Below are 27,791 nucleotides of genomic sequence, written 5' to 3' on the forward strand. Positions count from 1 at the left end.
GAACTTGCAAAAGAGGCACTGCCCCACCAACCTCAACCTACCCTGAGCCAGTCCCAAACTACCTGGTCTCTTACTTACAACCAGAGGCATACGTAGGCTCCCTTGCACTTGCTGAGGCACCTCACCTGGCTGCCCAAAGCAGCGGAGGAATGGCCTGCAGTGGATGGGCGAGCTCCTAGCCACTCCAGAGTGGAGAGGCACAATTTTTGCACCCCCAGGCCTGTGCCCTTGTTCAGCCCCTAGGCACACCTCTGCTTAAAACTGCTATTCAGCTTCCGTCTGTTTAAGTGTTGCCCTTGCAGAACTCAGCAGGGAAGAGGATGGAGGATGGAGACTAAACTAGAATGAGTTGTCCCTGTCTGTCATTGGCTCTGTTTTCAGACAGCCCCTTTGTTCCATTTCCCTGACATTTCCTACCTGATAATTACTGCATTCTAGGAGGTTTTCCATGTGATATAACAGCCACTTCTGAAAATGTAGCAGGTGTTTAGTGCTTGTTTCCATGCTAATTGCTTCCAGGGAAAAAAAAATCTGTTTTCAACCACATTAACCTGGAAAATCATGGGAATTTTTGCACCGCAGTTTTCCCACTGTTTTCATAGGTCATGCCATGTGATGAAGTTTGGGCTGGTGTTCCAGCGCAGAGTTCTTCCTTGCCATTTTCATGGAGGGAGGACAGAAGCACCACCCACTGGGTGGTGGCAACATAGCTGGTGATATCTGCTGTTGCATCACACCACACACACTGATGTGCATGAAATATAGCACAGTAAATGGCAGTATATCAATCAAAAAGTCACAATGCAACAGATAGTGTGGTGTAAAAGGAATATTGGAAGATGGAGCAGAAGGAATACCAATGCAATAATCCCTGAGTCTGAACCAGACTTGCTGCTGGGCTCCTTGCTTTCTGCCCTACAATGACCACAAGACACCAATATTTCTTCTTGTCCTCTCCAGTCTTGTAAAAATGCAGGAAGAGCCCTGTTGGATTGCACCAAAGACCTAGTATCTAGTCCACCTCCAGACATTGCCAAACAGATGCCTTAGGCAATAGGCTTCTCTTGTTGGTGCCCCTGTTATCAGGTAGACTGCTGCTGAACAAGGAGTTTCTCTTTAGCTGCCACAGGTTCTTTTAATGTAATTAAATTTATATACTGCTTGACTGAAATAAAACCTCTAAACAGTATACCAGAAATATTAAAATTATCAGTTAGAAACCCCCAGTTGGAAACAAATAATTAAACTAAACTAAAACTAAAAAGAGATTGAAAGGCATGTAAGTTTTTGCACGTCTGGGTAGATTTACCAGGTGTTTTAAGCAGGTGCTGCAAGGAGTGCAGTGAAGGCACCTGCTTATGTCAATAGGCTGGGAGTTCCAAAGTTTAGGTGATGCCCACAAAGTGATTAATTTCTTGTAATTGTGGAATGAGAATTATGTGACCCCTTCAATGGTGCCAGTTCTGCAGGTCGAAGTGGGCATATCTCACAAGTAAATTAGTTAATACCATTGGTAGATCTCTTCTTCACCCATGGATTTGACTTATCCTCACATTTTTAAGGCCCCTTCTTGTGTTCCTGAATTCTCTATGTTGGTTATCTCAGGCTAAATAGAGCCCCCATGCTCAGATGCAGTATACCTTTGAGTACCAGGCTCTGGGGACAAAAAGCAAGGGTGGGTTGTTGCCTCCATGCCCTGCTTGTGGGCTTCTCAGAGCCGTCTGGTTGGCCACTGTGGGGAACAGGTAGACCTTTTGAGTTGTCCCTTTCAGTAAGGCTGTTTTCACAGGAGGCCTGCCGATAAAATAATTTTGCTGGCTGTTCTCTGAGAATGCTGCAAACAGAATTGGTTTAAGAGCCAACATTTTGTTTGGGACTACTTTTAAAAATAAAAAAGTAGGTTTGTGTTAATATTAAAGTGTTTTTGTTCCAGTTTAAAATGCTAGAGGAAAAAAGCTGACCAGGTGCATAACTTTCTCTCGTTGGTTTAAAAAGGGATTTAGAAGCAGCCAACTTTATCTGCATTGCCAAATGTGTCTTCATCAATGTTAGAATCAGCCTCTTTTCCATTTTACCAGATCCTCTTTTTGTGGGGAGGGGATTCCAGAGCAGAGCCCACCCCCCTTGGTGATTCCCCGCCCCCAAGCTGGGAGGTGGTAGTTCTTTAGGTCATGGTTGAAGATTTCACATATGTATTATCTGAAAGGGATGGGTGAGGGAGAGCTAAATGTAGTTATTTATTTATTTCATAAAATTTATATCGAGGAGGAGACACACACACACACACACACATATATATATATGTGGAAAAAAGCCTCAAAATGGTTTACAAAAGATAAAACAGTAAAATCAAGAAAAAATTGCAACCTTGCTTTTAAACATATAAAAGTTAAAATACTAAAACAGATTAAAATCACCTGAACTTTTGCAGCATCTGGGTAGGCTTGCCTAAATAGGAGGCTCTGAAGAGAATACAATGAAGGCCCCTGCTTGATCTCAATAGGCAGGGAGTTCCAGAGTTGTAGGCGTTGCCACACTTATCATACATCATACTCATTTCTGGAGGTTAGCCGTGCTTGAGCTCAAACCCTCCTCACAGTCAAAGGCTGTAGAAAAAGGCAGGGTTGCATTAAAAAAAGTCCCCAGGAGAGCCACTGTGGGGGATAGCACGGGGGATCTGAATGAAACAGATTTGCTTATGTAAGGTTAGGAGAAAAGGTTTTAAAAAAGAAGGAGCTCACCATTCCGCCCCCTCTCTCACTCTCGGTGTTCAGGAGCAGATTTAAGGTAGTAAGGATATAATTTGATGAGAGGATGTACTTGTAAGGAAATGCTATATTTCTTTTTGACAATTCAGTGAGGGCCAAGTCTCATTAGGGCTGTTCATTTAGAAATGGTGAGCCAGGAAAGAGTGATGCAAGCCAACTGCTAACAAAAAAACTGCATGTCTTTAAGTCTGAAAGGAATCACTTGCGGAAAAGGCTGCTGCGTGAGTCACTGCTGTTGTTTTCCCTGGAACGGTGGGTGGGTGATACTTTCCCACTTCTCTGTATCAAGTGTGATTTAGCATTCTGTCACTCTGGCCACTGAGGTACAGCCTGAGCCCATTATTCCATGGCATGCCCAGAACAGGGACTCACACAGAAACACACTGAGTGGACTCTTGTGAGTTTGGATAATTCTTGGTTTTCCAGACTCTGCAAGATAATAAGCTTACGATTGGCAGTGGCGGTCATGTGGGTGAGTGATTGTAGGCAACCCCCCCCCAAAAAAAAGCTCTACAACTTCGGCCAACCCCCCCCCCCCCCAAAAAAAAAAGCTCAACAAGTCTGGTCAATCCTTCCCAAAAGCTTAATAACTCTGGGCAATCTTCCCCCATTTCCCTAATTTCAAGTCTTATACACGGGGGCGTGTTATACACAGAAAACTACGGTAATACTGGTGAAGGAAAGAGGAGAGAAGGTGCAAAGTCCAGCAAGCACCAAACCATCTTTGCATGCATGAGAATAGCAAACTATTTACTATCCCATCTATTTCCTATGTTCAGAGTATGGGGCCAGTTCCATTATCAATAGCTCCACTCAATTCACAAGAAGGTTGGGGTGACCATAAGCCTGATGCAAACTGAACATGCTCAGTGGACCTGGAATGCTGCCAGACTCTTGTGAGTTGTGGAGTGCCTGGAATCTTGAGCAGAAGCTCTTCTGTGCTGCAACATTTTGCAGCAGTATGCATCCTGAAGAATGAGATTGGTGGGGCAGGGCCCTGTTTGCCCTAATGGACTAGCCTTCACTACACAGCTTACCTAGGAGTAAGTCCCGTTGAACTCAGTGGGATTTTTTTCCTGAGTAAATATGCTTATGAGTTCCAATGGAAATGGGTGGTGGTGGCATTCTGTTTGGGGGCTCATTGAATTTGGAGGAAACTATCCTGTGGTCCACACTCGCATACATTGCATTACCAGTGGGCATTGCATTCAATGAGCACAAAGTCTTTGCTGGGTTTGATTTCTGCTGGGTTTGATCTATGCAATCGCAAGCAGTTTGCCCTTGTTTCAAGAGCCAGTTCTTGGTCCCTGGAAGTCTTCCTGCTGGCTTCATTCAAGCCAGAGTTTTGGCAATCAGTTTGCATTCATTTATTATTTTAAGCATATCTTAAAAATAGCTCTTGGGAACATGTTGCATTTGGGCCACACGTCTCATTGCGTGGAATAGTATATTCCAATGCAGTGTAATGCAATATTGTACAGGTTGAATCTGTATGCATTTTTTTTTAAGTTGCAGACACCAGGAATCCATTACTGTAATAATTTTGTTAACAATATGGCAGGATAATTTATTGGTGACATTGCTTACCCTGGTTGTTACACACCTCCAGGTGGCAAGTTTATGGACCCCTTCTGTGTTCATAAGAGATAACCACAGGCTCCTGGAAAGAAAGGGTGGGATAAATAAGTCCTATACAACAATTTACAGGATGTGATTGATATTCTTGCAACTAATCATTGGAGAACTGTTCCCTGACTTCCACGACTATTTGAGGATGTTTGTTCTCTTCCTCTCTCCTGCTGTGACTGCTGAGGGCCATGTTTGATATCAAATTTCCCTCCTCATACCTGAAAGCGGTTTAAAAAACGGCTGCTGAAGGGCATCGTTAACACTGCAGGGATCAGGTGCCAAAAATTTTGGCATGTCTCTATTTCAAGGGGCTATTGATTATTCCATATTGGGCGGAATAAGACTGGAACTAGGTGGCTATGGGATGCACGTAGAGTCTGCTGCAAACACCAGCCTGTGTCTTCTCCTTGGGTTTTCCCTGAGAGCAACTAGCATCAACAAGACACGCGGAACAGTATCACACTGCTGCAAATGTCTCAATCCCTCGCAAATGTCTAGAGAAGGGAAATTCCTGTGGCGAATAGTTTTAATGGCTGCCTGTCTCATTCTTACATGGAAGTACTCTCATACCAACTGTGCTGGCTACTGCTGGTTAGCTTACAGGGGATAATTCAACTTGCTGGTTCTTATCTGTACCAAAAACTTAAATGACTTGGGACCAGTAGGGCCGGCTCTATCATTAGGCAGAACAAGACTGCTGCCTGAGGCTGCAGATGCTGGGAGAAGGCAGCAGTAGCGGAAAACATCCCAGTTCTTCCTGCTGAACTCGCTCAGCCTCTGTTTGACAACAATGGTGTGTTCCAGGGGTTAAACCTGGGACCTTCTGCATGCAAAGCAGATGTCCCACCAAGATATGGCACTTCTAACAACAACAACAACAAAGTAGTATTCTGTTCCTCACGGTTCTGAATAAAGAGCACAGGAAACTGCCTTAAACTGAGTTGAAACCATTGGTGCATTCAGGTCAGTATTGTCTCTGCTGACTGTAAGTTTCAGGCAGGGGACCTGCCCAGCCCGACCTAGAGATGCCAGGGATTTCACCTGGGACATTCTGCATGCAAACCAGATGCTCTGCTCCTAAGCCACTGCTCTTGCTTAATGGCCCCTCACAAGAAAGGATTGGAGCATCCTTTCTACTCCCTTAAAAAAATAATTTTTGAATATGGTTTTGTGTCGTTCGCTCACTTTCCATGCTCCCTCCAGAAACATCTCCTGGTATGGAAAGGCAGGGTGTGGTGTAATGGTTAGAGTGCTGGACTATGACTTGGGAGACCCCCACTCAGCCAATGAAGCTCATTGGGTGACCTTGGGTCAGTCACCTCAGCCTAACTACCTCACAGACTTGTTCTGAGGATGGAATGGGGAGCAGGAGAACCACCTTGGACTCCTTAATAAGGACAAACACAAAACAGTATCAAAGTTTGCAGCCATATTGCTGGAAAAACAGGGGGTTAACGTCATTGCTGATTTTCTAAACTGACTTTCCTCTCGATAGTGGAGAACTCTCTGTATGTAATCCTGGCTCTCTGCTTTCTCCCCCCACAGACCTCATTTCCCGGCAACTTGCACCTAGTGATGGTCCTGCGCCCTACCGGATTCTTCCAGCGCACTTTCACCGACATTGGATTTCGGTTTAGCCAAGAGGACTTCCTGCTCAAACTGCCGGTATCACACCTACTGCCACAGCATCACCCCTGTCTTTTGTACTCTGCAGCTTTACCTGCAGGGAATTTTCCTTCCCTGTTTTTTGTTCAGCTGCAATGCATTTGTTTAAAATGACAGTGAATACAAATGACAATCACACACACAAGTACTAAACACCAACCTTGAGCATTTTATGGGCTTTAGAAGATGATGCTAAAAATGGAGGTGAAGTGTTAAATTCATTCATATTTAAAAGCTCTGGCAGGCGTTTATCTGGCAAAGGGGTGGGGCCCCCAACTCTCATCAGCCCCTGGGAGCCTGTCCAATGATTGGGGAGGATGGGAGTTGTAGTTCAACAATATCTGGAGGGCTGCAGGCTCCTGCACCCCTGAATTATAGCTTTAAAGGTGGGATACATCTAGAGCTCAGAGTTTTTCTGAGTGAGAATGCTCTGAACAGTACGTTCTTTCTCTACCACACATTTGGGTCCCATGTTGCAGATTGCTTCCCCAAAGAGAGTGTGGCGAGCCTGCCTGCCTGCCTGCCTGACTTGTATGGCTCTGTCATTGGGCTCTGCCTCTTCTAAAGGAGAGAAACCTTGGACTTTGGCTTGCAATGCATGCATTCTACCTTGAGCCAGAGTCGGCTTTGGGAAGAAGGAAGGAGGAGGGTGCAAACTGAAAGATAGCCAACCTTCGAACTTTGCAGTTCTCCAAATTTGGAAATGTAGTTTTCCAGCCAAGTGTTGTGTACAAAAATGCATCTACGAAGGCAAAACGCACATAAAAATGCCTGTGTTCATGAAAGCACTATACAACATGTGTAACGTTAGGATAAATTGTTTTGCAAAGGTTTGTGCATAAGGCGCCGTTGCATACAAATGTGTACAGTGGTGCCTCGCAAGACGAAATTAATTCGTTCTGCGAGTTTTTTCGTCTTGTGAATTTTTCGTCTTGAGAAGCACGGTTACCCATAGGAATGCATTGACGGTTTTAAGAAAAAGGCGCAAGACGTTTTTGTCTTGCGAAGCAAGCCCATAGGGAAATTCGTCTCGCGAAACAACTCAAAAAACAAAAAACTCTTTCGTCTCGCGAGTTTTTCGTCTTGCGAGGCATTCGTCTTGCGAGGTACCACTGTACATACTTTTGCTTTTTAAAAGTTGCAAACTACTGAGGAAATCCGGAGAGCTGAACTTAAGAGTAGAAAAATGAGAAATGAAGAGCAACCAGAATGGGCAGATCCACCCATCTCTAGTCCCTGTTTAAAGGCATCTGAGTAGTAGGTTGACTAGGTTGCCATCATGAACCTTGGGGAAGGTTCCACAGTTTAACCACACACTGTGTCACAAAGTACTTCCTTTGGTCTGCCCTGAATTTCCAACCTTTCAGCTTCATTGGGTGACCCTGGGCTCTGGAATCTTTGGTTTTAGGGCTGGGGTTGGCTAATTGCAAGGCTGATTAAATGGATACATGTGCTGGTATATTCAGTTAAATGACTCCTGCAGAATCAGGTATCTAACCTGTGAATATTAAGCTACAGGTCTATTTCCCCCTTTTCTCTTCCCCCAGGTTGTAATGCTGAGTTCGGTCAGTGACTTGCTGACATACATCGATGAAAAGCAGTTAACACCTGAATTTGGGGGTACCTTGGAGTATTGCCACAGCGAATGGGTCATCTTCAGAACAGTATGTTCCTCCCATTAATGCTGTTGTAAATGTGTGTGTAATATCGCCTTATATACATAAAAATGTCAGGTGTCATCATGCTCTGCGTTTCACATGCCACATCAACTGTGGTGTGAGGAACAGCAGGCACACCCAGGAGAGTGGCTGCGCATGCCTGCAGCAAGGTTTAACAGAGCGGGGAGGCCCTTCACACAGTGGTTTAGCAAGTAAAAGTGTGAAATGCCTCCCCCCTTTAAAAGGGGGTGGAGCTTGAGGATAGAGGAGTGGGTGTTAGGGCAATGGGCTTGGTGCAAGCTGTGAGGAATAGGGAGCAAAGGTAAAGATTCAAGGGAGGGGATTTGGTCATGGAGGGGGAGGCAAAGGGGTATGCAGCATTGGCAAGTGCAGAGAGTAGGTGCCGCAGGCTTTAGCATATATGCAAAATTATAACATAACTTGGGTAATTCTAGACCATGCAATGGGAAGTTCATGAAGTTACCATCCAGGACTCCAGCTCCCACCAGCCTCAGCAAGGGCACTAGTCAGAGATGATGGGAGCTGGAGTCTACTAATATCTGGAGTGCAGCATGTTGGCTACCCATGTTAGTACTCTGGCTGCCAGCAGCTTCTCAGGGTCCTGAAGAGAGAAGGTACTTCCCATCATTAGCTACAGTACTAGATCCCTTTTAACTGGATATCCCTGGGATGTAACCTGGAGTGTTCTGCATGCAAAGTAAATTGCTCTGCCACAGAGCTATGGTGAACCTCAGTCTTTCCAGCAACAGCTGAACGAAGTTGTAGGTGTATGTAGGTCCCACTTTATGAACATTCGCTATGTGAAAATTCGCATATCCAAACACAGTACCTGAACTTTGCTATACACACTGCTGATTCAGATATCAGAACAGAGAGCATTTTTTACTTCCTTGTTTGCCTTTCGCTGGTTGGCTGAGGGAGGGAGAGTGATCAGACAAACCAGAGATAAACTTTTCTGGGTTCTCCTGTGGTTTCCTGAGGATTTCTTTGGCTTTTGGGTGGGGTCAAAGTTCCTTGGTCAGGAACACATTAGAATTTACCCTCTAGCAATCAGTGGAATTGCTTACCTAATGAACGATTTCCAGAGATCACATTGTGTTCAGTTAGCAGGACATGCTGGTGTACAAAGCTCATCATCTCACCACTTATATACCCAACCAATCACTGCACTTTGCAGGAGAGTGCCTTCTCCTGCAGTACCATATCACCAGGAGGTGCATGTTGTGTGGAAATCACACCTTTAGTGTGGCAGCACCTGCCATTTGGAAGCCCCCTGGTCTGAAAGTCATCATTATGTCTTTGTGCCTACGGAACACCTTGGTTTTCTAAACATCCTTTAAAGTGCAGATTTGTTTTTATCCCAGTCTATACCTGTATTGGACCTGAATTTGTTCTGTATTGGACCTGAATATGTTTTTATTGCCGATGTTTTTTTGTTGTCCATTGCAAATCCATCAGGGGAAGCGATTCCTAAATGAGAATAAGCAACTATATAAATAAATACCTCACTGCTGCTTTTATCAAGCTTAAGCAACAAGCGGCATGCCAAGCTGATTAACAGAAAACTTTCTCCCCCAGGCCATAGAAAGCTTTGCACTAACAGTGAAGGAAATTGCCCAGATGTTGCAATCCTTTGGCATGGAGCTGGCAGAAACAGAGCTCCCAGATGATGCCTACTCAATTGAACGCATCCTGGCACTGCGCACAGAGAAATACTATCAGCTGAAGGCAAGTTGCATCTGAAACTACCTGATCCTCTGAAAAACTTTGGTCACCTCCAGACTCAATAACTGTTTTGCAGGAAGGGTTCAATCCCATACTGGAGATTTAGGCTTGCACAATTAGAGTAAAGCACTGGTGCGGGGGGTGGGAAGCAGTTCTAGACTTTTTTTGGGGTGGGACTCAATCGCACACTAGCGTAAGGATCTAGGAAGAGCCTGCTGGATCAGGCCAATGGCCCATCTAGTCCAGCATCCTGTTCTCACAGTGGCCAACCAGATGCCCCCAAGAGAAACCGGAAAGCAGGACCTGAGCATAAGAGCACTCTTCCCTCCCCTGGTTTCCAGCGACTGGTATTCAGAACCATTACTGCCTCTGACCATAGACCAAATTCAGATTGCATTTAGATGTGAAGGGGTTCTGCAACAAACCTAGTTCCCTAGCAGGTGTTGGGCGGGGGGAGCATCATATAATCTCCACACGAGCAACTATTCAATAAACAGGTTGGGATGTCAGGGAGGAAATGAGATTTCACTGTCCTGCTTTCCTTTCCTTGCTTTTGCCCCTGTGCTATGGTATATTATTGTCCTGGAATCACTATTTGCTAGCTAAAGGCTGCCATGTTTGATGGGTGGAGGAAGGAAATCCAGTCCATTCATCAAAGCAATGCTTCAGCGCAATTATTTTACTCCTGCTCAAACTGATGTACATCTATATTATTAATCCCGCCATTTCGAAGTGATTGATCGTGATTTCTTAAACTAGGTGTCTTGGCCCTAGCTGTCATTGCTTGCTTCTTATTTCTACAACTTCAGAAAGGCACATGGTACATACAAAGTTTCATAAGCAAATATTGCATTAACTTCTGTCCCCTTAGACCTTACACTCTGACTACGAGCAAGGAAATCCTAGAATTACAGAGGAGGAAATAGTGTTGCCTGTTCTGACTCTGAACTCTGTATAGAGATCTTGCCTCAACTATAGCATCTCTGACCAGGGACTTAGGGGAGGGGGGAATCGATTCAGTTCTCATTGGAAGGTGAAACTACCTAATTTGCAGTTTCCAAGACAAAGCACAACCTTCAAAATCCACAGTTCTCTGGATTTTGCATTGTGGTTCCCCAACCAAGTAATATAGACCAAAATGCACATGTCAGAGTAAAGTATACATATAATTGTATGTATAAAACAGCAAACAAAAAATGTGTTATATTAGGGAAAACGGCTTAACAAAAATGTGTGTATTTGTCCAAACTGCATACAAAAATGTGATTATTATTATTGCACTAAAACTTGGACAGATTTTCAGTTTGCTGCAGAAATGTGAAGAACTGAATTTAAAATTGGGAAAATGAGAAACCGAGAGAAAGTGACAGATTCAGCCATCCCTGTCCCTGACAGATGGCCATTCCAGCTTGTGGCTTCAGTACCTCCAATGAAGGAGAGTGCACCATCTCTCTCAAAGGAGTATTTTCTAAGGTCAAATGGCTCATACCATTGGGAAGGTTTTCCTAATGTTGAGTCTCTTACTACGGGTATTGCTAGACCTGCATCATATCCTGCACTTGTGGTATGTTTCAGGTACACAACAGAGCAGCCATGATGGATCAAAATGGATGGTGCAGCACCATGTTTGTGTCTCTTCCATAGAAGCTGCTTGGACCTTTGTGCACATATCTGCTTCCTTACATAAGGATGAAGAGCTTGGCATTATGTTTAGCATGCCTGTAAAAGCAGCCATGATACCTAAACCAAAGTGAGAGCAAACCAGCTCTAGAAGTGTGCCCAAGTTTGCTGTGTGGGAGACTGCTTATACAGCAGGCAGGGTCCCAGTTGCTCATTTCTCCCACTTCCAGGCAGATTATGGCTATTTGTCATCTACGATTTTTGTGGGTCCACACACAAACAGTAAAATTGATGGGGAAATACAATGGAAGAGTCCAGCCCCCTGGTCCTGTTGCTGATCAATATAAAACACATAATCAGCTTTTATTAGGTGGTTCTAGTTCTCAATATTTCTAGTTATGCCCTCTAGAACAACAGAGGTCAAATCTGCTCCATCTTCTGCATGACAGCCTCACCATATATTTGAAAACTATGTCTTCCCTTAGTCTTCTCTTCTGCAAGCTAAATATACCCAGGGACAGGTAAGGTGGGGCAAGGGACTGATCTGAGCAGGTGCAATTGCAGATGTGGTGTAGATTTGATTCCAGCTGAGGGTTGGGTTCAGAGGGCTCCTTTTGGAATTGTGGTCCTTGACACCTCATTGAGTTGGAAACGGAAGACCACCATGGTGGTTCTGGTGACATATTAATCAGCAGTGCTTATTATATATGCTGCAGGAAGATATTACGGCAGTGACCAAAGAAGGAAACATGCTGCTGTGTAGTTTAGAGGAACCTGACATGGATGAACCTGACAAAGAGGAACCACAGGAGAGATCTGGTGACTGGGAGACTGTCAACCGGTGAGCATGTTGAGCATCATGCACATTTTAAAAGCTGTTGACTAGGATCACTGTCTTGCCCATTGAAAGCATAGAAACATAAGATGAACCCTGTTGGATCATGCCAATGACCCATCTTGTCCAGCATCCTGTTCTCACAGTGGCCAAGCAGATGCCTGTTGGGAACCCATAAGAAGGACCAGAGTATAAGAGCACTCTCTGCTCCTGAGGTTTCCTGCAAAACAATGCATAGGAGAACTTAAGGATAAAGGCTATCAATGACTGCTAGTCACAATGGCTGGGTACTATGTTCCAAGCCCTACCTGGAGATGCTGGGACCTTCTGCATGTGGAAGCCCTACCACCGAGCAATAGGTCTTTCCCCCCAAAATACGAACAGGAAATTATCTTTATACAGTCCATCTAGCTTAGTGTTGTCTGTGGTGGTTGGAAGATGCTCTTCCATTCCTGTTGGGGAAGAAAGCAGCCATGTGCCTGGGGTCAGGTAGGTACTCTGTTAGAGTGCATTTCCACCCACCCCCCAGCAATGGCAAAAGTTATGGGGGGCAAGCAGGCAAGCCACCACCTTGGATACAACCTCTTCTTCTCTGTGTGCAATGGAAACATCCTCACCTGTCTTACACCTGTGCCACCTCTGAATGGGACAGCCTTCTTTTACCTTGGACAAGCTACAATTTGTTCCCTGGTGAAAGGAGGTTGCAACAACACCTAAGGGTTGTTTTCGGGGAGTGGGGGCTTGGCAAAGTACCTTGGTGGATTCTGGAGTTTCCAGTCCTCAGCAGTCCAAATAGGTATTGGGTGGCTGGAGTCCATTTAAATTTCTGACGATGCCACATCAGGGACATCGTGTGAAATCTAAAAGGTGCCTGCTTTTTCCTTTTTCTTTTTAAGGGGTTGAGCTCTTTGTAAAAATGTCTTTTTTTAGTGGCTTGGGACCACTTGGTAGAAACGCACTTGAGGTTTTTTTTATTGTTTTTATTAATGATTTTCTTGGGTTACATAGTACTTCTTTTTTTTAATGGATAACTAAATCAGCTCCCTCTTGTGAAAAAAAGGTTGCTTGCACAGTTACATGAAATGGAAATTGCTTTTGATGGATTCTGGGAGAAACATCAGCTGAAGATGGAGCAGTATTTGCAGCTTTGGAAATTCGAGCAACATTTCCAAGAGGTAGGATGAGGTCCCCATCCCATCAGCCTTGGCTAAGAAACTATTGCTGGCATTTTTTAATATTCATTCGACCCACACAGTAGCTTTCAACTACTACTGTGTGCTTGAAAGGTATAGAGGATCTTTTCCCCCTGCGAAGGGCCTTTGATCTGCAGGAGATATCATGGGGGGGGGGCGTGGCTCCTTTGATGTGTGGAGCTGGAGCCAGTGGTGGGCAGAAGACCACCCCCGCCACCCCCATTCTCTGCTTGCTTAGCTTCAGATGTCTTCCTTGCTCAAAAATAAAGCAACACTTTCAAGTGGAAACAGAGCAAAGAGGGATGTGTAGACCACACGAGGGGAACACTTCTGTGTTCCCCTTCTGTGCTTTAAATAATATTGTGCCCCTTCTGTTTTTGTTTTTCTTTTTGACAAAATTTCCTCTTCCTTTTAGCTCAGTAAAGCCATTGAATTTTTAATGGAGAAGCAAAGGGAGCTGCCAGATACCGGAGATAATGTCTCTCAAGTAAAACAGAGGGTGTTGGATCTGGAAAACTTGAACAAAATGGCACAGGTGAGAGCGCCATCCAGTTGGTGTCAGTGAGGAACAGCCATCCTAACCCACCTAGAGCAGGGATGGGGAGGTGTTCCATGGTGCTGTACTACAGCTTCCAAGACCCCTGACTCTTGGCCAGGATGGCTGGAGGTGGGGGGCACTCTGACATCTCTTCAGCAGATGACACAAGGGACAAAATTTGGCAGAGCAACAACTGTAAGCGTTGCCTTTGTGCAGTAGGCTGCTTTCTCTCACATTTTTCCTCCATCCTCACAAACAAGGGGCATGATCAGAGTTCAAGAACACATTCCAGCCAGGAAAGAACGTTCAAAGAGGCTGTGAAGTAGGGACAGTGTGTGACTGGGGAGAGAAGCTGTTGCCTGGGAAGAGCTTTGAGGACTAGATAGAGAGGCTTCACACAGTCTAGATATATAACTTCTACACCCTCTTTTATTTGGATGTTACACAGGAGTTGACAGGGAAGGCTCAGGTTGTGATCCTTCATGGGCACCAGTTGGCAACCAACCACCACTACGCCCTCAACTTGATCTGCCAGCAGTGTAATGAGCTGCGGCACCATTCGGATATCTTGCTGGAGGAGATCAAAAGGAAGCACAACCAGCTCCAAAGAACCTTGGACCTTCTCACTTCTCTGCAGCAGGTAATGTCCAGAGGTGGACCTCCAGACACAGTGAATGAATGACAGAGCGTTGCTTTCAGAGTCCAACTCTGCATGGCAAAGGATGGAGCTGTGCATCTGCTGTGATCCTGCAGGAGGGCAGGATGGGCTACTAGCCACAGAACCCCAGTTTTAATTTACAAGTTTGCAAGTGTGGGAGTGAAACCTTCTCGAAATTAAAGAAGCCAGAGGGAAGGCTAAATAGCATTTCGGAGGCTTCAGTGTCCCACATAGCTCCTTCCTCCTCTCCAGAATAGATAACGTAGAAGAAGATGAAATTATACTATTGCATCATCCTGGATTGTGGAGTTGACTTCTTGTTGGTTCAGGATTCTAATTTTGTAGGCCAGGAGCAGGGAACCTCCAGTCTGGAGCCTAATGTTTGATGTATTACAGTATTTTAATATATATTTTTGGAAGCTGCCCAGAGTGGCTGGGGAAGCCCAGCCAGATGGGCTGGGTATAAATAATAAATTATTATTATTATTATTATTATTATTATTATTATTATTATTATTTAGGTGTCCCTATTTGGCCCAGCCATTCCCATCAATGATACCAGCTGTGGCACAGGCAAAGACATGGCTGGAATGAAAGGGTGTTTTTGTATGTTTGTTTTTGCTGGTACTGCTGATCCTGCACAGCTCTATGGAAAGATCTATGCATGCCACTTTGCGAGCCTTGACAGTTGGCTACTCACTGGGGTGTTCAAAGTGGGATGCCTTTGCCTGCACAGTTGATTTCAAACCACACAGGCTGCCTGTTAAATGTCAAGAGACAGGGGAGATCAGGACCACAGGCCTTGGGACCTGCAGGGGAAGTGGTAGAAATTGTCAAGATCCGGTCTGATCTGGCCAAGGCAAGGCAGATCAGGACCCTGGACAGGTCTCATAGGAAATTGGAGGCTGAGTTGCAGAAGATGTTGCTCTGCAGTGGACCAGAGGCGTTTAAATGCTGCATTTCCACAGTGAACTCTGTGCCCAAAGCAGCCTGTAATCAATCATCAAAAGCTTTGGGGTGGGGGAGAGAAGTCAATTTACAAAACATATTCAATAAATTCAAATTGGACAAAAAATATAAACAATTAGCAAATTCAATATAAGAAAGAAAAATTAGACTTAGAGGTTTTTGGGGTTTTTTGGTGTGGGTTTTTTTGGAATTTAATTAACAAATAAGTTCCAACTGCTGCTGCAGGTCTTACTGGTCTCCAAGAAGCCTCAGCTCTGCAAGAAACCTCAGGGGGTCTTCTCATGTGGCTAACCGAGTTATACCTGGCTCCCTTTTCTGTCCTCCATAGACCAACAACGCTTGGGAATCCTGGAAGTTCTTTGCAGGTCTTATGGTCTAGCAGTACTCAGACTTACAGACTGGACCTTCTCTTCTACTGCCCCTCCCTTTAAGAGCTCATAGCTGATTCTGCAATTGCATGTCAAAGCATGGCCGTGGAACAGGAGAAGCTATGGAGGAGTCACCCTCACAGAGAATGATAAAAGAGCCACCTCTTCTGTCTAGGACAGTGTAGGAGGTCTCCTTAATAAGGGTGACCCCTGGATGCAAAGCACATGATGACAACAATGCAGCAGAATAAGAGGGTTAGGCAGTTGCTGGAGCTGGTTGGAAGAGGACATTGGAGACAATACTTCCACCTTGAATCTCCTCCTGTCCTCTAAGCCTGTTCATAACAGATGGGAGAGGGGAAGTCCACTGCTGCCAACAGACTGCCAGTTGGTCATTACCCTAGGCATGACCACCAACCTGTTCCTACTCATGTTTTTTCACCAGGCCCTGGAGTGCTGCGATGAAGGAGCCTACCTTCTAGCCAACCAGCAGATGGATAAATGCCAGTCTCGAGAAGGTGCCCAGAAAGCTCTCCAAGACATAGAGAATTTCCTTGAGAGTTCTTCGCTGCATTTATGTGCTGACCCACAAACCCTGTACTCTGACTTTGAGCCCATCTTAACTCCTGAACTAAAGGTAGGCCCGTGGTAGAGGAATCACATTCGTGCTGGCTGTGATAGCAAGAGCTCCGCTACACAGTGTGCTAGCCTTGAATCCAACAATCTGAAAATACTGGAGCAATTAAGCTTGTTGGCCTAGGCTGGGGTTGCCTCCCAGGCTTTACGCCAAAGTGGGTCCCTGACTCTTATGGATGCTTCCAGATTAGAGCTGATCACTAGCCTGAACTACTAGGAGATCCAATATTGTGTCTCAAACTGACCTCCGCTTCACAGGAGCTGGGCTTGATCAAACACCCGTGATATGTGACAAGCCAATTCTGCAAGATTTGCTTATGGGGTTTTCCTTTTTGGAATCTGCAGGCTCGGATACAAATGGTCCAGATGAAGCTTGAGAATGTGCGGAGCATGTTCGAGAACAGGCAGGCTTGCTTCAAAAAGCTAGCGGACAAACAAGCACGCCCTGTGCAGCTGGTAGCCCCACGGCCAGAAAACCCACCCCGGTCGAAATCTCCTTTGTTTTCCCCCAAACATGGTAACCTGCTTTTAAAGTTACGTCATTCAGAAATGTTCATTAGGTAACCGTGGGGAAGATGGAATGAGAATGGGCTTGATAATGTCATAGATTTCTTTGTATGTGTGATCAGAGAGTGAAGCTAACTGTGGAGGGCACCAACGTCTTTTCCTTCTCTAGTCCTCAGAGCTGTTTTGCAAGTGTGTTCTTTAAGTACCCTACAGTGTCTTCAAAAAATAACCCAAACTGATTGTTATTTATATCTCTCGTAGCCTCCACTTAATATAGTATGGAGGGAATCCCTTTTGCAATCTGAATTATTCATCTGTATTGCACTTTTAATATGTGACTGCTTTCTGCCCAGTGTGCAGTGTGATTGCTGGAGAGGAACTTCTGCTTGAAGATTTTAGATGTCTTCTAAAGGAGGACTACTGGGCCGCTGGTGGTGCTGTGGATTAAACCACAGAGCCTAGGGCTTGCCGATCAGAAGGTTGGCGGTTTGAATCCCCGCGACAGGGTGAGCTCCCATTGCTCGGTCCCTGCTTCTGCCAACCTAGCAGCCTGAAAGCAGTTCGAAAGCTCCCTCGGCCAGTAAAGCAAGATGAGCGCTGCAACACCAGAGTCGGCCACAACTGGACCTAATGGTCAGGGGTCCCTCTACCTTAAAGGAGGACTACGTTCCTCTGGGTGCTCCAACTACAGTACAGGACAGCTCTCAGGCAAAGTGTTTTGGTTTGCAGGTGGCCCTCCAAGGCTGTTCACATGTTACATTCAACGAGTAAACAATCCATGTACACAAATAGTTGAGCTGTACATTTATGCACTTATTCACATGTGACATTCAACGATAACACAGGTAGAATCTAGACACATATAAAAAACGTTGCGGAATTGCTTTTTTTAAATAAAAAAAATGTTTTGAAAAATATATTGAATTTGCCCTTAGCTCATACTCGCCATCTAGTGCCACATTTGTATAATGCACTTAAAACACACCTAAAACATTATATTTGCAGCTGTATAGATGAGTCCACAGTCTGTGTACCTGTGTTTTGATACAGCTAAGCTGTGCAAATCTGCAAATGTAACACTCTTTCATATGAATAGTTATACATGCGTAGACAGCTTTTACCTGTGTTCAGTGTAACATGTGAACAAGACGTTTTGATTTCTGTAATCTCAGACTGTCAGCAGAAATGATCATTTTATTGAACCCCCTGGGAACTGTCATTTGTGCTCAGCAAACCACTGGTTGTCCAGCCCAAACTGGGATTGTGCTATTTATGTATTTGGTATATGCTAATTTAGGGTTTCTCCCAGTTAACATCCTTAGGGATCTCTCACAGAAGTGCTGTCTGTCGTTTTAAGAGGTTGTAGGCAGCCGGGCAAATGCAGTTAAAACCCTCTACCTTATTTGGGATTTTCTTTCTGATGATGCTGTCCGACATCAATGAGACCTTGTGGAAGTAGTAATGTTGTAACCATTTTATTTTTGCAACAGCACAGTTTGAAGATGGGGCAGCTTCTCTTCATATCTGTTTGCATTCTTCTGCGTCTGTTTTTCTCCCAACATCCTTTGCCCATTACTTCATTAAAGGTGCTTCTTCTATCTAACGGATATTCAACACTTATCTATGTCAATAAAATTAGATACTGTTCCTTTTCTTCCTCAGTTGCATCTTCTCCTAGAAATGATCTCCATCGCCTTTCCTTTGAGGGGCCTTATTTTAGATTCTTTTTAACATAGAAAATATATTTGGTTAGATTTTATAGGAAATATGTGTATTAAAGTACTTGGGCTGGGTAGAGTGATAAGTGTAACCTTATCAGTATTTCCACCCTTCCGTTATATCCAGAAATCCTTTCAGTGTGGCCCAGCTGCATTATGAGTTTAAAGCAGTTTTATACCACTCTAAACAGACATCATGGCTACCCTCAAAGAATCCTGGGAATTGTAGTTTTTTAGGAGTGTTTCTAAATGATTGATTGATTGATAGATAGATAGATAGATAGATGTCCTGGGTGTTTTTAAGCTGAAGTTTGGTGTAGAAGTACTTTAAATAAATAAAGTTTTGCATGAATAAATGCTAGCTCCACAACAATATGGTGGCTTGATGGTGCAGGTTTGCGTGGGAAATTTAATTACCCAAGAAATGCCATCAAAGCTGGATATAGCACATTATCTGTTGTTTATTAAAATATTATTAGCCACTCTTCTTTTTTGGGGGGGGGCTTTTGGAGTGAAAAGAGGTATATAAATGAATAATGATAATATTAGATCTCAGAGTTATGTACAAATAGTCAAATAGTGGCCAGCTCAACAACAGTCAAGAGTAGTGACATTTAAATAGTCCAAATGTAGCCACTTCAATGGGTCTACTCCGAGTAGGATATAACCCAGTGCCCTGTGATCTGCAGATGAATGGTGGTATACAAATTTAATAAAAAATAAAAATGCAACTTGAAGAGGCAGTAAAGCAAAATAGGATGCTTCAGACCTTTTCCTGGTACCTTGTCAGATTATGAATTTTTAACTTTTAATCTCAGATTTTGTTCATTTCAAATTCTGTGTCATTACTTAGTAAAAAAAATCTTTTGTTTCCTAAATGCCATTTATTTATTTTCAAATCTTTTGTTATAATTAATAGTTCCCCCCAATAACTTTTTTTCTCTTTTAAAATGTTTCATCCTGTTTGTTAAAACATGTGTGCACACAGGAACACACTCACATCTATTTTGTTTCCAGCATTAACTAACTGAACATATCTACCTTTTAAACAGGTGGTGTAATGTAGTTTAATGTAATTCCTTTGCACAAAAGTAATCTGTAACTTGTAGACTATAATCTGCCTTTCTTCTTTTTCTTATGTCCAAGGTGTAGATTTTAATTCCAGTTTGAAATTCTCATTTGATATCTCACTGCCTGGGAAGAAGACTTCAAGGAAATCTCAAAGTTCCCGCAAGGTAGGTGATTAAAAATGTTTAAGTACAAGTGTGACGTCCACAAAATCAATGTGGAATGGTCCTGTTCCGTGTTCCTACCTGCCATCCAACCAGCCATGCCCTTTTCTAAGGGACTCCATTCCATTCCTCACCAACTTCAGTCTCCCTACTTGCAATAGATGCTGAGCATTCTAAGGACACTGAACATGATCTATCCTTGTTGTGCTTGATTCCTCTCTGTTGTGCATGGTTGGTGCTGTTTTGGCTACATACCATAGTCAAAGGAATGACTTTGAGGGAAATCCTGCATACTGTTAACAAAGTGCTCCTCAAACCACATCTTTTCATGCAGCATTGACACTCCTTGTCCAGAACAAGCATAAAAAACAAGATGGACTGGAGACCACATAGCTAAAATGTGTAAATGGGACAGAAGTTTTATCAGTGCAGTCTTATGCCTACTCACTTGCCCGGTTCAGACGAAATGCCCAAACCAAGCTTTAAATTAGTGCTACATAAACTAACCTGGATAAGCCGTTGGATCATGGCTCATTGATCCTTTGGTATGGCTTGGAGATCGGAAGCATTTTCCTCCGAGTGTAAACTAATCACATTTTGTTGCTGAATCCAGTCTGGGGTGTGGAAGTTGTTTTAAACTATGGTTTATTTAACAATCTTGGTTCAGAAACCATGGTTTGATCTTCTCTTGTTTCAAAGAGCCGGAGTTTAAGCTAACAATAGCTTAGAGTGGGCTGCTTTAGGCAGTGGTTTGTTTAAATTAGGAAGCAGATACTTCTAGTCCTTGAGTCTGTGCTAGGGGAAGAGAGGGGAAGGGAATGAGCAAGCTTAGCCAAGCTCATTCATGTAGCACTAAACTTTGGTTTAGGTCACAGAACATGACCGACAAATAGAAGTCAAAGAGGGCTGGGTGGGTAGGGGCTACATTTGTCCCAGGGCTGGAGTTCCCCATCCCTTGCTTACTGTCTAGAATCTGACACAGGAGAGTCAACAGAAGAAGGGGAAGGAAATAGTGGTGCACAAACCAGGCCATATTCTTCCATCCTGCTACTATTTCCTTCCCCTTCTTCTGTTGACTCTCCTGTGTCAGATTCTAGACAGTAAGCAAGGGATGGGGAACTCCAGACCTGGGACCAAATGTAGCCCCTCCCACCCAGCCCTCTTTGACTCCTATTTGTTGGTCGTGCTCTGTGACCTCCTTGTCTACTTTTGCCTAGGTGCAATAAATCCTTGATCAGTAATTATGCTTATTATGTGCTTGGAAACCTCTGGCTTTTTACATTGCTGGAATGTTGCATGATGTACAAAGGTGAAAATCACATCTGTTGCTCTGCTCCCCCCTTTTTTTTTGCCTCTGGCTACACTTTTATTTCTTTTTGCCCCCAACCGCAGTTGTCTGGCCACCATAAAGTTGTCCTCTGGGGAATGAGGCCCCCATGCTGCAAAAGGTTCCTCTAACAGCGATGTACCCCACTAGTACATTGCAAAATGCAAGTTCACGTTTAGGGCAGCACATGAATCATTTTAAAATAGCAGGCTTCAAGTTGTCACTTCAAAGCTTTTATTATTATTATTTTTCCTCTTCCTAAAGCATGTTGTTTCCCTCCAGATTGAAGTGATGCACGATTATCAGGAGAAAAGGAATTCGCTGCAGTTCTGCATATCAGAAAGTGAAGACAGTTTAGACATATTAAAAAGGTATTCTTCAGCCCCTTTTTAATCCACCAACTTCTCGGCTAGTCATGCAAACAAACCCTGATTTGTGCTTGGGAAAGTTCTCTGTTCCTTTTACTCAAAGCATTCAAAGAACGACCTTGGCCTTGCTGTGATGATTAGGCCTCATCCAAAGCAAAATGTATGCCCCTTCAGTGGGGTGGGGGGTGAGGAATAACCAGGCTTTACTCTCACCCTTTCAAGCACATTTTTGTAACATGAGGACTAGAATATTTATGTTTTTCTTCCGCCAATAAATTCTTGCACATTTAGAAAGCACATGCTACTGTTTTTCCCCAGCTTTTTGTGGAATTTCTACATGTACCCAACCTTGATTCCCCCCCCCCCCCTCTTCATTTTAGCTATGTGATAAACGAGCTTATAGAAACTGAGCGGGTTTACGTTGAGGAGTTGTTCACCATTTTGATGGTAAGTGTGCCTTTGTTTATTCTTGCTTCACCCTTAGAGTATCTGGGATGCTTATTTTACTTCTGTATCTGACTGCAAGTAAGCTTGCATCCTGCTAACAGATGTGCAGGATGAGGAGGAATTCAGTTTTGTGCACGTTTTAGCCTAATTCACACTTCTTGAAGCAATACACAAACCAAAATGCATCTGCCCTTAGAAAGTCAAACTTCTCTGTATTTGGCAATACTGTTCTCCAACCAAATAATGCGTACAAAAAATGTTGATATATGATTTTTTAAAAAAAAAAATGATTTCATATTTGTATTCCAGCAACAATGCTGATCTCAATGCAGCTCACAATAACAATAGCATTAATATTTTCAAGGCAATGCTACAATTGCGGTAATCATATTAAAAACAAAATAGCATACAAATAAGGCAAAAACAAATTCATCGAACAATTAATATAATTATATACATTAGGATTAAATATGCAAAAAACGTGTTAGGAGAAAGTTGTGCATGCAAAATTGATGAAAACTGAAATATGCATACAGTGGTACCTTGAGTTAAGTACTTAATTCGTTCCGGAGGTCCATTCTTAACCTGAAACTGTTCTTACCCTGAAGCACTAATGGGGCCTCCTGCTGCTGCTGCACCGCCAGAGCATGATTTCTGTTCTCATCCTGAAGCAAAGTTCTTAACCCGAGGTACTATTTCTGGGTTAGTCTGTAACCTGAAGCGTATGTAACCCGAGGTACCACTGTATTAGACAGTATCACATGCAGAAATAAATTTGTATAATGGGAGAAATGCCCACTAGATGCTGATAAATTTTCATGAGGACTTTTTACTTTAAAAAATAAATAAATGCAAACTGATGTGCAAATCTGGGGAACTGAACTTAATAATGGGAAAGATGTGAAACTGAGCAAAACCAAAATTGACAGATTGATCTATCCCTGCTCTCTATTCTTATTCACATTCTCCTGTTGAACATGCCACTCAGAGGCATATTTTTACTGTCATAATACTCTGAAAACACACAAGCCAAACAAACACACCTCTGGGGCTGGTGCACGACTGTAAAGAGATTTTTAGCATTAGGACCAAGAGGTGATGATGCTACTAAACGTGGCCTTTTGGGGTCGGACAATCTGGATGTGTGCCTAATACTGCATTTGGGGTTGTGCTGTCGGCAGGGCTACAGAGCTGAGATGGACAACCCCACCATGGCCTTTCTCTTGCCACCCCCCTTGCAAAACCGCAAAGATGTTCTGTTTGGAAACATGCCAGAGATTTACGACTTTCACAACAAGTAAGACACCGCCAAACCTTTGCATTGTCAGTCTCTCCCCACCTCTACCACCCCATGCCTTTAAAAATGAGTTCCGGAAGCAAACGTAACCCACTCTTCATTCCTACCCTCTTCATCCTCTTCCTCTTTCTTTTTCTTGCAGGATTTTCCTCCACCATCTGGAGAGCTGCGTGGAAGCCCCAGAGAAAGTTGGCTATTGCTTCTTGGAAAGGGTCAGTAGGCATGTTGTTGGAGCTGTGCTCATGATCCTTCTTGCTCCAGATCAGGGGTGGGGAACCTTAGTTCTCCGGGCCTCCCTGTCTGGCCCTCAGAACTCTCCCCAGGCCATGATTCCTGTCCCTAGTTAGACACCCTGATTGTTTTTGTCTGGCCTGAATGTGTCCTTAAACCCGGGTAATGCCTCTTACCTGTTTCAATGGACGATGGAGAGGGATGGTCTGGTCTAAGAAGTAAGGTAAAGGTAACAGGACCCCTGACCATTAGGTCCAGCCGTGGCCGACTCTGGGGTTGTGGCGCTCATCTCACTTTACTGGCCGAGGGAGCCAGCATACAGCTTCCGGGTCATGTGGCCAGCATGACTAAGCCGCTTCTGGCAAATCAGAGCAGTGCACCGAAACGCCGTTTACCTTCCCGCTGGAGCAGTACCTATTTATCTACTTGCACTTTGATGTGCTTTTGAACTGCTAGGTTGGCAGCAGCAGGGACCAAGCAACGGGAGCTCACCCCGTCGCGGGGATTCGAACCACTGACCTTCTGATCGGCAAGTCCTAGGCTCTGTGGTTTAACCCACAGCACCACCCGTGTCCCTGTAAAACCCACATTCTCTGCTCTGCCTGCTTTCGCCTATGGTCCCAAACATCATCAGCCTGTGGCCTTCAGAAGGCTGCCCATGGTCGAAAAACATTCCCCAGCCTTGTAGTATGAAATTTAAGGAAAGCCTGTTGCATGTGTTCAACTTAGACTAGCGCCTAGGACTTGCCGATCGCATGGTCGGTGGTTTGAATCCCCGCGGCAGGGTGAGCTCCCGTCGTTCGGTCCCTCCCTCTCTTTTTTCTTTTCCTTCTCCTGCGATGAGGCTACATTTTAATATTTTAATGTTCCAATATTTTAATGTTGTATTTTATTTTTGTTTTTAAGTTGTAATCATTCATCTTGTTCTTATTATTGCTTGTAAGCTGCTCTGAGCCCAGCCTTGGCTGGGGAGGGCGGGGTATAAATAAAAAATTATTATTATTATTATTATTATTATTATTACAATTCTGTGGTCAGGTGTATGGCTGTTCCACTTGAATTAGACAGCTACAGGTTCTGTGGCTGTCTGATACAAGTTCCCTGCAATGGATGTACTTAGAATCAAGGGGGTGTTACATATTTATCATTCTTTCCTTCCTCCTGCAGCGGGAAGATTTTCAGATGTACGAGAAATACTGTCAGAATAAGCCGCGATCTGAATACCTGTGGAGGCAGTGTGCAGAAAGCCTCTTCTTCCAGGTATTTTCACATTGTTATGGTGATAGGCGAAAAGCTCACTTGGGCCAGTCATTATCTGCCAAGATAACCTACCTTGCAGGGGGGCTGTGAGGATAAAATGGGGAGAGGAGAACCATGTATGGCACTCTGAGCTCTCAGAGGAAAGGTTGGGATTGAAATGTAATCATAATCAATCTTTATTATGGTCCAGAGACCCAGCAAATCGTTACAAAGCAATGCACAATTCAGACAGCCTACCTCCAGGTTAATCAAGCATTTTGTTCAGACTTAAAGATAGGGATCATTTCTTCTGGCAACCACCGATAAAAACTTTGCCACTGAAATGAAATAATAAATACGTTTGCAGATATATTTTATTTTTATTGCACCATCCGCCTGGAAAGAGGAGCAAAGAACTACGGAACTCACTCCCACAGGAGGGCAGTGATGATCACCAACTTGGATGGCTTTAAAGGAGTATTAGACAAATTTGTGGAGGACAAGGCTATCTGTGGCTACTAACCACGATGGCTGTTCTCCGCCTCCACAATCAGAGGCAGCAATGCTTTTGGAAACACGTTGCTGCAAACTGCACAAGGGGAGAGTGCTGCTGCTGTGCTCGGGTCCTGCTTGCAGCTTCTCCTCCTTGGCCACTGGTAAGGATGGGATGCTTGGCTAGATGGGCCATTGACCTGATTTTTTCAGGCTTGTCTTATGGTGTGGTCCAAGGCCAGCCCACCCATGAGACAGCGTACTCTTCTGTTTGTTTGTTACAATGTTTTTTTAAAATTGGTTTTCACATATTACATTACAATACAGATGTAGCAAAGGCAACACCATTTCTTCCCCATATATTTACATTTATATTTCCTCAATCCATCATATTATTCTTTTCTCCTTCCTCCCACTTCCCTCCTCCCCCACTCGATTTCCTCCACATTATACAATTTACAACAATCTTCTCAAATCATCTATGTATTCTTATTATCTTTCCTTACTAATTTTTCTTCCATCCAGTACTTCACATTTTAATCTAGGCATATTAGCGTATCTTTTTTTGAGCAATATTTTGCCATATATTCATCAAAACATTTCCACTCCTTTTTAAATTTTTGATTCGACTGGTTTCTTATTATAGTGGTTAATTTTGCCAAAATTAAATATTCGTTTAGTTTACAAACCCATTCCTCCTTTGTGGGTATAGTTTGTGACTTCCACCTACAGCATACTCTTAGGAGGGATTGGCTCAGCTCCAATCTCTTCCCATTCTGACAAACTGCTTCCTTCTCTGTTCGCGCCAGTTTGCACTTCTCAAGAGCGTTGGCTGGGTTCCAGCTCACTCTCAGCCATTCCCTTATCAACCGGCATTCCAAGGGGTGGGGGAGTTGGCATTAGCCAATGCTCATCCTGCCTGGCAGTTGACCCTCTCTGTTCCTGGCTGCTTTCTTCAGCTGGTTGCAAACCGTCACTGGAAGCTGGCTCATTCATGATATTCAACTGCCTAATGCCATCCACATCACCCAGGGGATCGCAGCTGCAAAAGTTAGAAAACAAGAGTTGTTCTGGTTCGCATAGAGAAGCCATTTTTAACAGAGCCCAGCAATGGAAGTGCACAGCTGTACTGAGGCAGCACCGCGTGTTGAAATTCTGTGCCCCCTAACAATTTTGTACCTGGGACAACCTTCCCTGTGGCCCCCTCCCATGCTATGCCACTAGGGAGTGGGGCAGCATTTTGGGGTCCACCTCAGGTGCTGTAATATCTCAGCCCATCGCTATTGAGGTGACTTGCTTCGACAAACCGGAAATATATATGTATCCCAAACTGGGCAACAACTTCTAAAATTTTTGCTCATTCATTTTGATAGCTCTAGTTTTGCATCATTTCCATAATGCTGATTGTGAGGCGCATTTGGAGGACATAGAAGATTGCAGGCAGCCTATTAATGAGATCGTGACACATGGATTAAGAAATCATCTGAAAATACAGCTAGGAACAAATTTATTCATCAGCTGCTTTATACAAGCTTCAGATTTTGCCTCTTTAGCCTACTGTCATCTACTGGGCCTTGTGATAGCTCTCCAGGGGCTGAGGAAGCAGCATTGGGCCCCTCCCAATGACCTGTATGTTCAGCAGTCATCCAGATTAGCTTCTGCAAAAAAACTTAAAGTGTTAACTTTTGTAAACATTAAAAAATGCAAATCTTAAAAGTAATCAAATCATTGCCAAAAAGAGTGTGTGTGTGTGTGTGTGTGTGTATATATATATATATATTTGTAATATCACTGTATTCTGAAACCAAAAGTCAATTAAAAAGTGCTATATACACTTCTTGAGCATCCCTGGTAACTATTATATTTTAAACTGGGTGTTAAATTATACACGTGAATGCAAAAATATATAAGGCTTGACATTGTCTTTGAGTTTTGCATTCCAATACTTAACAAACTCCAGTTCTCAATAACTTTAGTGTCCTTCCTTTAATTTCTCTTTCACAATATGAACAACAGTGCTACATACCATAGGTTTTTATACCATCTCAAAATGTCAATGGATTTAACTGATTTCCAATGGCTAGCCTGGCTGCTATGATCATTGCTGTTGCAAATTCCAAATCTTAATCATTTACTCTGCTTATTTTGGTGCTAAGATTACATTGCTACTAATCATTTAATTTATAAACCTCAACGCCTCTTGTTAAAATTTTACACAAGTCCAAAATCATGTACCGAATTTAATAATTTTTTATTTTAAAAGATGACATACACAATGTGCCACATTTTGCCTTTCTGTTTCGTTGCAGGAATGCCAAAGGAAATTGGAGCATAAGCTTGCGTTGGATTCCTATCTGCTCAAACCTGTGCAACGGTTAACAAAATACCAGCTGCTCCTGAAGGTATTCATGCCATTGTTCCTAAGAATGGATCTACACCACTTCCATCTTTCAGGAATGCACCCCCTCACAGAATGGTAGCTCTGGGAACTGTAGCTCTGTGAGGGGAGTCTCCTAAACTCCCAAGCACTGGGATCCACTTCCACAAGAGGTAGTAAAGGCCAACAAATTAGATGGCTTTAAAATAAACGGTATTTTTCGCTCTATAAGACGCACCCAACCATAAGATTCACCTAGTTTTTAGAGGAGGA

General features: G+C 43.6%; 1 protein-coding gene across 7 annotated transcripts in view; it reads left to right on the forward strand.

Annotated features, from left to right (window-relative positions):
- The window catches only part of MCF2 (MCF.2 cell line derived transforming sequence), a 71,733-nt gene that overhangs the window by 24,721 nt on the left and 19,221 nt on the right, over positions 1-27,791 (forward strand). For 3 of the 7 annotated variants that reach the window (XR_014506966.1, XR_014506967.1, XM_083422424.1), the window contains 16 exons: positions 5,943-6,062; positions 7,610-7,726; positions 9,320-9,469; positions 11,803-11,927; positions 12,982-13,096; positions 13,530-13,649; positions 14,101-14,292; positions 16,093-16,284; positions 16,629-16,800; positions 19,655-19,743; positions 21,350-21,438; positions 21,816-21,882; positions 23,064-23,179; positions 23,322-23,391; positions 24,578-24,670; positions 27,451-27,543. Coding sequence is in view for 5 of the 7 variants with exons in the window: in XM_083422424.1 (XP_083278550.1) it covers positions 5,943-6,062; positions 7,610-7,726; positions 9,320-9,469; positions 11,803-11,927; positions 12,982-13,096; positions 13,530-13,649; positions 14,101-14,292; positions 16,093-16,284; positions 16,629-16,800; positions 19,655-19,743; positions 21,350-21,438; positions 21,816-21,882; positions 23,064-23,179; positions 23,322-23,391; positions 24,578-24,670; positions 27,451-27,543 (1,920 nt within the window). In the remaining 2 variants the exon portion in view is untranslated. Of the gene's footprint in view, positions 1-5,942; positions 6,063-7,609; positions 7,727-9,319; positions 9,474-11,802; positions 11,928-12,981; positions 13,097-13,529; positions 13,650-14,100; positions 14,293-16,092; positions 16,285-16,628; positions 16,801-19,654; positions 19,744-21,349; positions 21,439-21,815; positions 21,883-23,063; positions 23,180-23,321; positions 23,392-24,577; positions 24,671-27,450; positions 27,544-27,791 lie in introns of all 7 variants that reach the window. The other 4 variants (XM_083422423.1, XM_083422427.1, XM_083422426.1 and 1 more) reach the window with 2 other exon arrangements.

This window comes from Podarcis tiliguerta (assembly GCF_965153285.1).
Source record: "Podarcis tiliguerta genome assembly, chromosome: Z".
Lineage (NCBI taxonomy): Eukaryota > Metazoa > Chordata > Lepidosauria > Squamata > Lacertidae > Podarcis > Podarcis tiliguerta.